The 10,510-nt window shown below is 33.7% G+C and overlaps 1 protein-coding gene across 1 annotated transcript; it reads right to left on the bottom strand.

The window, feature by feature from the left end:
- Positions 1-787: 787 nt before the first annotated feature.
- LOC143555208 (uncharacterized) lies at positions 788-5,260 on the bottom strand. Its single transcript, XM_077044804.1, has 3 exons — positions 5,189-5,260; positions 2,154-3,757; positions 788-1,228 (listed from the first exon to the last, which is right to left on the bottom strand). The coding sequence occupies exons 2-3, from the start codon at positions 3,669-3,671 to the stop codon at positions 938-940; spliced, it is 1,809 nt and encodes a 602-aa protein (XP_076900919.1). The 5' UTR covers positions 3,672-3,757; positions 5,189-5,260; the 3' UTR covers positions 788-937.
- Positions 5,261-10,510: the final 5,250 nt, after the last annotated feature.

The following is a 10,510-nucleotide window of genomic DNA, read 5'->3' as shown; positions in this document are numbered from 1 at the left end:
ATATTTTAGAATTGCTAAAAATATAAGTTTGTACATTACACCATGCATAATTCATGGGTATCCAAAAACAGTTAGAACGAAGCGAGTCTGTCGCTTTGAGATCAAAAGTTAGGTTAACGGTTCGTATTAGACAGTTTAATAGTACGGTTCAGTTCATGCAAGTGGAGGTCATCTTGTACGTGGTTGTGAGCTTTCGCCTTGCTCGACTACTAGTAGAGCTGCCTCTCGAACCGTAGAAAATATCGCTTCCTTCTCTAAATCCGAATAGGGAAGAGTGCCAAGCTGGGGTGATAAAAGTTGGACATTGTAGAAGAGTCGGAGTCCATATTTTGAAGAAAATTTTAGAATAGAAAAGAGCATGAAATGATTTTAAAGTATAGAAAAGAGCATGAGATGTTTTGGCAGGGTGTTAATATAAACGAGGTACATAAAGAGAAAAATGGAATTTGAAAATGTTTTTTTTTCCTATTTGGAACGGTCTTATGACCGTTAGACCCCCCCTCCCCCCTGCCGGTGTTCCTTGACTATACCGCCCCTCTTGTACGCTCCATACCCCCCACAACATCAAGTATTAACATCTATCACTTATCTATATCTTTTTTTTAACATATAGCCACTTCATCATTTTAAAATTTCAATACAAACTAATTATTCTGAAAAGAAAATAAATAAAACAGTTCAAACCGCCAAAACCACACCGTTGAACTGCAAAACTGGCTGGTTTGGTTTGTCGTTTTTAAAACCAAAGTCTAGAACTTTTATCAAAACCAGCCGAATCTGGCATTAAACGCTAGTAGCAAACTTTAGCACCGGTTCATACAGGAGGTATGTGAAAAACCAAACTACCCCTGTAAATACCTCACTAACTTAATTCACCATTACATAAACACAATTAATATATTTAACTGATCTCCAGTTATTGAAAATGCAGCATCATCTAATAATGTACCTGTGAAAACATATATAAACTTAGACCCTTCCAAGTTCCAACAGGGGAGACAGGTGGCAGTGAAGCATAAGTTACAGGAGCCACGTCATCATCATCATCCACTCGTTTGGCCACATAAGTCCGGAGTTCCGTATAATGAGATGACTTTCTGCACTCAATGACCGAAATACAGATCGAAAACGCATGTAGAAGCGATAAAGACACGTTGTAGTCAACCGAAAATATTCCTTCATTTATTAGAGAGAGGCTAAAAAACGGTCCCTCGTTTATGACGTCTCCCTGTAATTGTAAACCACATGACACAAAATAATCAGGTTTCGGGTAGATATTTGAATGAAAAATTGTATTTTATAAGGTCAGTTGATCAACCTTACACTTGTTTGCAGCTAGGGTATACAAGCCAAGCAGCTCGTTAAGCTGCTAGAGATAGGCTCGCTTAAATCTCAAACTGAGCCGAGTTTAAATGAGCTCGAGCCCAAGCTTGGGCCTAAAAATAAGCTTGTTTAATAAATGAGCGAGAGCCCGAGCTCCACTTATCGAGCTCGCGAGCCTAAATGAGCCAATTATATAATATTTATTTAGCATATTATGCATTTGTATGATAATAGCTATTGTATACAAAATTATGATATAAAATAACTAAACAATATATTATAATATTATTGTGTTACATATGAAAATTATAATTATAGGTATACTTAAAAAAATAATTATAAAGGTGTATAATTTAATAATAAATAATAACTTAGTCAAGCTCGAGTTTACGCAAGTTAAACGAGCCAAACTTGGGCTCAAGCTCGCACAAGCTAAACAAGCCGACCTTGAGTTTAGAAACACAGCTTGAAACGAGCTGAACTCGGGCTCGAGCTCACACAAGTCAAACGAGCCAAGGTTGTCACCTTTATTTACAACTCACCAACTCGTTTATGACGTTTACAGTTTGATTACCACCTGTCAATCCGTTTACAACCATTCGACTCATTAAAAATGGGTCACACGATTTTTAAGTGTCTTTGTTAGCACTGATGTCTTTTAACACGAATAAAAATATACGTGATTTTCAGATTCCTCAATTCAACCCACCAACCTGACCGTTTACCATCCTACCAAAAAGAAATTCCCATTTCCTTATATTTAATAAAACCCTTTTGTAAATTATTCATAAATTCTCAACTAACATATAAATCTTGAAACTAAACCATACCTGAAGAAAAAGCTCAAAACTTTCAGGTGAATTCAATCTTCCACCAGTTTTCACATTATTACCAAGAGTCCTCAATCTGCAACCGACATCCCAACCGCCACAATCACACCTCCCGCCCGATCTCCACCGTTCAATTAGCGGTGACGGTTCACCTTTTCTCGGCACACTATGATGTCCACCTGGCAAAATAACTGTCATACCAAAACAATCTTGAATATCCTCATGCTCACTCGCCTTCCTTAAAAACCGAACAACAATGCCCGCCAATTCATTTTCCACCTCATCATGGTCAACACCCGAGTCAACAGAGAATAACACAAACTCTCTAATGGTATCATTTGAAACTGAAGGGTTTGAAACCCTCATTTGGGCTGTTACATTAGGAAGGTATGCGTTACTTTTATTATCTTTAGAGTTGTTATATAAAGATAACCAATTGCTTTTCTTTTTTTTAACTTCTTGAATGGTGAAAAATGTGTAAATCCAACTGTTTGAGTCATCTTTCGCAGTTAAACTTCTTACTGTGGCTGCAAGAATATTGTTGTTATTGTTATCGATGGTAAACGTAAATAACGGGCGACCATTTTTTACAGCAATCTGAAAAAAAGCCTGTTTTCTTGATGATGACGACGACGACGACAATGATGATGAACCGTTCTTCTTGTTTGTGCATGAATTATCAACTTTGACTTCTTTGCAACTTCCCAAATCCATTTTCACTTTTGATTTTATTTTTGAATCTTCGGGCGGATTCTGAGAAACTTGAGTAGATTCCAATGTTTTTGTACCAGATTTAGTAGCTGCAAGCTTTGAGCTAAAGAGGTTTTTGCTTCCTGTTTTACATTCTGAATTCTTTGAAGATATATTCAACTCTTTCTCCTCCAGGGTGGTCGTGACTTGGGGTGTAATGCTGGTTTTTGTTTTGGAATCGGCTTCGTTTTTGGATTTCTTTTTGCTCAAAGTTTCGTTTTTAAGTGAAAGCAACTTTGAACCGTCGGTCACATAAGATGAATCTTGAAAATTTCCATTTTTATTTACTAACTCGTCTTGGATTTTCATCTTGCCCTTTGAAGATGATGATGATGCTGCTGTTTGATAACTTCCCGAATCATCTGATAATTTGGGTTCAACAAGATTTTGAGAACGTAAATCATTCTTTTTGGAACCTTTTGGTTTGGTTCTTGATCGGTTGGTAGTCTTCCTATCCCCAGAGTGACTAACCGAAGCATCTTTACTTGAGACGTCTTCAGCTGATATATTTAAATGAGAACGGAGAGACGATCTATTACTTGAATTGCTTGTGACAACACTCGGTTTGTGATGCTGATGATATTGCCATTGCTCTAAACGCCCCCAATCCAAAACACCAAAATTCAAAGCTCGATCTTGGACGGGTTTGCCCCTCTCCAAATAACTTGGTAGATTCGACATGTATCTAACAATCTCTTCCATCTCCATAGATTTGCTTCCATCATGTTTCTTTTGCCTGTGGTTCGAAGACGATGACGATGATGCCATATCTACTAGTTCTTTACAGCATTATAACAAACGAGATGGCATGACAAATATTAATGCTCTAATATTTTACCAGTGTCCTCCAAAACCTGCAATGAGTGCGAGTAATATGAACTCTAAATAACCATAAAATTTAGCAAGTAATACTAAACTGATGCAAATGACATATTTAGACTAAAGAAAACAGTGTCCCTAACATAAATTGAGTGCAATTAATAGGTTCTTGATATAGACAATACAAGTACAAATGTACAAGCAAGATAGTATCACCAAACTGAGCTCATTGGGTGTTTTGTATCACAAATTTGGATACCTGCAATATAGGGACAAGTGTGGTCCTTGAAAATCAATCAATCATCAATGATCAATTCCATATTGATAAAGATAAGGTATTTTTTTGTTTACTTTTTAAAAACTGAAAAAAGCATACGTTTCTTTAAATTTTTTTACTTTTAAAAACCTCCCAACTCCAACCCTCTATCTTTCTTTTATCTCTATCCTACTCACAAACACTTTATTATTTTAGCGGTACGAACCCACCTATTATGGGTGCTCTCGTAAGGGGTGCATTTAATATAAAATTCGAGTGAAATTAAATGCACCCGCAACCTATACCCTTAAAAATATTTTTGCACCCATCATGTCTCTCATTTTTTATTCTTTTACACACTTTTTACTGTGCTATCTCTTACATTCACTCATATTGTTCTCTCTCACACAAGGTTACAACACCAAAACCCTAAAATAACACCATAGCATCACAAGAATCCCATAAACAAGATTCCCTTGATTATGGTCATGATGAATAACAATTATAAAAAAAATCCACTGATTAATGCATGTGTGAGAAAACTCAAAAAGATAATAAAATGTAGTGGGAAAGGAAAAAAGGGCATTAAGCACACTATCTCATTATTATCATCTTTCAAATATATTTATTTATATCTATAATAAAAAAAACTTCACTTTTCCTTTATTTTGTGTACCCTGTTTTCATGGTAATTAATAATTCATTTGACAAAATTGCACTACACCCAGATTAAATTATACTTCAACTTCATAAAAACAAGAGATAATCTGCTACCCTTTTATAACAAATAAAAAAAAATCAAAATTTATGAGCAGTCAAGCTTGTACCCAACCATATGACGTCAGCACATCTTTTAGGGCAATAAGTTGAAAAAAATTGGGGATTTAATTGTTATCCGAATTTGAATATGCTAATAAATAGTAATTTGAGTGAATAATAGCAAAACAAGGGATAATTTAGTTACAGTAATAATTAAGACATGGAAAGAAACAAAAAAGAGATAAAGACAAGAAAGAAGATTAATCAAAAGAAGGGAAATGAGTTGAGTGAGTGAGGCATGGGTTAATTAAATTGAAGATAGATAAATATGTCAGTGTCGGTGGTCACAAAATGACAAACATATAATTTTGTAACAGCATTAATGGGTAATAAGTGAATTCAAAGTTATAAAAAAAGAAAGAAAAACCCAGAAAGAAAGAAAAGATTTGACCTTTTGGTTTGATCTTCTTCTTCGTCTTCGCAGAATCCACAAAGAGAACTTTGACGGAGAGATTTTAGAGAGGTATTTGCGGGTGGTGAGGTGAGGTGATGACCAAAGAAAAGAAAGTTAAATATTGAGATTCAATGATGGATCTGCAGGTGGGACATTTGACAGTGCATAGGGATTTGTGCCAATATTTTCAAAGACAACTCACCCTTTTTGAATATTCACACACCCTCTTATCACACATACTATAAAGAGTGTTTGAATCATCTCGTACAAAATATCTATGCGTTATATGCTTGTTAGTTATTTAAAAAAGTTCAAAAAATAAATACTCCATACTTTTTATTTCAAGTTATTTAATTAATGAATCTTCCAATCTTTTTTTTTTCTTTACGACAAATTTCTTATCAATAGGTGAGACTTGAATTGGATTTTAAAAATTTTAAGTGTTTAAAAGATTTTATCTTTATAAGTGAATTAGTGATACGAAGCCTGTTCTAATTTCTGAAAACTTTAGTTTCTTACTTTGTTTCTTTTTTTTTTTTCTCACAAGATTTAAACTGCTGTTATTTAGTAGTTGGTTGTTCATCAAAAAAAAAAAAGATACCAATAAGCCAAAGTTCTTTGCTTTTTATAAAACTTTTTATAGACCTAATATTTATAACTTAAATGATATCGATGAACCATGTGTAAATCAGAATTACTATTTAATGATTTTTTAAATTGAATGTTAGTATAAAAGGAAAAAGTTTTATATTTGTTGAGTTGAACTATTTAAAGGCATGGGATCCTCCCACACCACCTTGAATCTTCATACACCAATTTTTGTCCCATACGGTTCGTATAGGGCTATACGGACGTATAGGACCTGAATCTTGTCAGAGGTTGTCTGTCATCGTTTATTGTGCCTCGTATAGGCCTATACGGCCGTATAGACACTTTTTTTTTAAAAAAAATGATGACCATATATGCAATATATGTGATTTATACGGGTCGTATTTGGCTCGTTTATAGACACTTTATTTTAAAAAAAAATGATGACCATATATATACAATATATATGTGTGAACCCTCGGGTGGGCAAAAGTGAAATTGCACTAATTTTGACGTTATTTTACTAATCTCGTGAAAATATCGTTAAAAGTGACGGAAGGTTAATCAGGCATCATGTGGTGGTGTTGATAGCCAAAAGACAAGGGTACATGCACCAATCAGCCGGTGTCCCGATGATTTCAGTGCTATGTGCCTTATTTCCAAGGCTTGATGCAAAACTACTATCGAGCCGGGGGTCTCACCGGAAGCAGCCTCTCTATCCCCATAGGATAGAGGTAAGGCTGTCTACATCTTACCCTCCTCATACCCTACCATAGCTTTGCTATTGGTGGGATATACTGAGTACGATGATGATGATATATATATACAATATATGTGATTTATACGGGTCGTATTTTGTTCATTTATCTTAACGGGTTTAAATGTTGAGCTCAAGCTTAACTCGTCAAAAGCTCAAGACTGTCTAGGCATATTTGTTGCTTACATATAATAAAAATTTGAGGTTTTTTTAACATCTAGTCAACATACATTAAAATAAAAATGTATCCCAAAATTTGGGAGGTTTTTTTTAACTCGTTTTCCGGCAGCGATTAAGGTAGCCTGAATGTTTCTGTTTCTGCAAATGTATTCTATACGGTCGTATAGCCCTATACGACTGTATAGCTTTTATTTTCTATACGGTCGTATAGCCCTATACGACCGTATAGCTTTTATGGTTTTGTCTGAATGCAATACGAGACATTTAATGCCTATACGGTCGTATAGGCCTATACGGTCGTATAGGCTGCAAAAAACTGTTTTTTTTTTGTCCCCTTGTCAGGCATGTGTACCCTATACGGCCGTATAGGCCTATACGAGCCGTATAGGCATGTGAGGGTGGTGTGGGAGGATCACATCCCCTGTTTAAATTAAAATAAATAAAATAGTTATGATAACTTGGATTCATGTTTTTTTTATTTAGGTTGGTGAGTTCAAATATAAGTATATTAAAGAATTTTGTAATATTGAAACACATAGTGAAAGTTAACTTACTTTAAGAAAAAAGAAATTAATATGTTTAATGAAACATTTGAGAAGACAATATCTTTTAACTTGAATACTCTTATAACTCTAATTCTGTGAGACATTTTATTTTAGGAAGCTTGAGCTCTCATCACAAGTTAAAAACTTAACATACCTTTCGATACAATTTAAGTCATATGCCTTTGGTCAAGTGTAAGTATAAGATTAAGCATTTAAACTTCAATCTAGCTTAAAGACAAAACTAGTATTTTTATTTCTTTTGACTTGGTGTTTTCTATTTTTAATTAAAACTATTATAAGCATGCTTCTTTCTTTATATTGTTTGCTGACATAAATGTGGTGTCCTATGCATTACATATATACGTTGGTTGTTCGAAATGAAATATAAATATTCTCAAAACACCAACCACCATTTAATAAATTGATTTATTTTAATCAATTTAAGTATTCTTGGAGTACAAGAAAAACCACCCAACTATCTTTACCTTTACCCGTATATTTTCTTTAATTTTTTTAATCAATTACTCTATAATTTTTAAACGATCATAAATTTTTCATATGCTAATATTTTATAAAAAAATTTACGCCATCAAAAGAGCATTTTATTCATTTTAATTTGACTATCATATTGCTGTAGTTTTACGTAATTATGCATGCCTGTGTTCCCCCATCTCCGCCGCATCACACAAACATCTTTGCAATACTCATTATATGCACTAGTGACACCGTGCCTCTTTTCGTGCGTATATGGATATATAAAAGGTCATCATTTCATTATGAAAACAAATTATATGGGATGTCAATTACATTGGGCATAATTTATTCATTATGATTGTGATTAAAAAGCAACTATATTTTGCTACTTACGTCGTTATAAAAAAAATGCTAGTTTTAAAGTTAGAACCGAGTGAAGTATTTTGGAATGACTACCCTTATAGTTAGACAATCTTCATCTTGGGCCCATAGAGCCCTATTGGACTACGTAGAGAAGTCATTTGAAGGTAGAGGTACACAAAAAACCGATACTCGGAATCGGACCCGAAAAAAATACTCGCTGTTTCTTTTTATACCCGGGTATTCTATACGCCAAATCGGAACCGACCCTATGGATAGGGTATGCATTTTGAGGTCAATACCCGTACCCGGAACCGTACAAGATTTATACCTGTAAATACCCAGACCAGGTCATACCCTATACCCATACCCAGTTATACCCGATACCAATTTTCTAATACCCGAAATAATACATGAGTTTTTTATAGTATTTTTTTATGTTTACTTCACAACTTTTATGTTTATTTATGTTTAAGTTTTGTAAAATGCATATTACTAAGTAAATAATTTGTAATTAAGTGGATTTATGGTTTTTGTAATATAGTTTAATTATTTTTATAAATTACAAAGCAAATTTTAATTTTAAACAAATTAAAAAATGTATAAAAAATTACAAATTCAAAACCGGGTATTAATACCCGGTCATACCCGGACACATACCCGGTTCCAATACCTGGTTATACCCGAACCCGATCATACCCTACCCGGGTACATAGGGTTGAGTTTTTCTCCTCAATACCCTACCCGAACCCTACCCGATTTATCTCAATACCCGATTTTCCAATACTCGATCATACATATCCGAACCCGAGTATTAGAAAAAACCCGATTTGTGTACCTCTATTTGAAGGGGTGTAAACCAGTCAATCCCGAGCTCGACTAGGCCCGAGTTCGGCTGGTTGTGACTTACAAGAGCTCAAGTTTGGCTTGTTTTGAGTTTTTTTTTCTTTCTAAAGCTTTAGCTCAAATTGTGAGTTTTTTTTTTAAGTTCAAGTTCGGCTCGTAAATTTTTAATGAATTAACTTATATACATTTTTTATTATTTCAATATAGGTTGGGAGAAAAAAAAAACTTTAAACGAGCTTAAGCTTGGCTCGAGCTGGTGTAGAACCCGTAGTCATTTGAAAGGGCGTGGTCGAAAATATGTAATATTTTAGTTTTAAATTTTAAAAATATTCATTTATATAATGTTTTACTATATTTTATTTCTATAATATATAATTTATTTATAACAACTATGTTAGTAATAAATATTTGTTATAATAATAAGCTGATTTAATATTTTAAATAACTTAGATAAACAAATGTGAGAAATGGTGATATTGCAAGGGATGTAGAGGAAATAAGTGTTTTTTTTCTTTAATGATTACTGATTAGTGATCTACCTATTAGGTGTGTATAGGTGTTTTGAGGTTTTGGTTTTAGATAGTTTTAGAGCTAAGAATCTTGTGGTCTTAAGTGGCAGTGGAAGTTTAAAATACACATTTATGTTCAAGTAGGTTGAATCATCACGGGCATTTTTAGAAGTAATAATTTGGGGAAAACTTTTGGCATGGTACTTGAAATGAAGTATTAAAGCCTGGAGGCATGTAATTAAGGAAATTGAACAAAGCAAACATTTGGAGCTAATAAAAGAGTTAAAAGACTTGCTGAAAGAGGAACTAGAGGAAAAAGTGTATTTGAAAATGAACTAACTGGGGGAGTTAAATAGGATTAGAATCGCGAATCTCAAGCAACAAGCTAGAATTATAGGAGCAACCGAAAGGGACAGAATTTCCCCCTTTCACGGGGTTATAAATGCTCATAATAGAAATTAATGGAATCAACGGACTAATGTTGAATAATATCTGGTTGTCTAATTCATATGACCTCAAAACGGGCATTAACGATTATAATAAATCGAAATGGGATGAGAAAGAAAAATATAGATAGTCTTTTGTTAACGTGAGTTCAAGAAACTGTCTTATGAAGATGCTATGATGATTGAGGACCTGTTCGCAATAGAAGAAATTAAAAGGGCGTTTTGGGACTATAGAGGGAAATAAAGCATCAAGACAGGACATGTTTTTTTTTGTTAATTTATAAATATTTTGGGATGTGTTTTGAGTTGTAATTCCAGTTTTATCGCCCTAATACATAAGTCCAAAGAACCATCCGATTTAGCATATATTCGGCCCATTAATCTTATGAGAAGCATCACCAACGTGTTTGTGTATCATACTTTACCTAAAAACCATCAAAATCAGGCCTTAAACATATTTAATACAAAACATTTACTGTCACAAGTAGATTACATTCGTTTTTATAAATAAAAGGGCTTTTTACCATAGATTGAAAAATGATTTTGATAATTTTTCATGTCTTTTCTTTCTTTTAATCTGTCATTTTTATTATAAATTTCCTTGTGGTATTGTG

This window comes from Bidens hawaiensis, unplaced genomic scaffold (genome assembly GCF_021521415.1).
Source record: "Bidens hawaiensis isolate Kalapana, Puna unplaced genomic scaffold, B.hawaiensis_p1.1 tig00001032_1, whole genome shotgun sequence".
Taxonomy (NCBI): Eukaryota; Viridiplantae; Streptophyta; class Magnoliopsida; order Asterales; family Asteraceae; genus Bidens; species Bidens hawaiensis.
The sequence above is the reverse complement of the archived record's forward strand: the minus strand, read 5'-3'. Positions and strand labels throughout refer to the sequence as shown.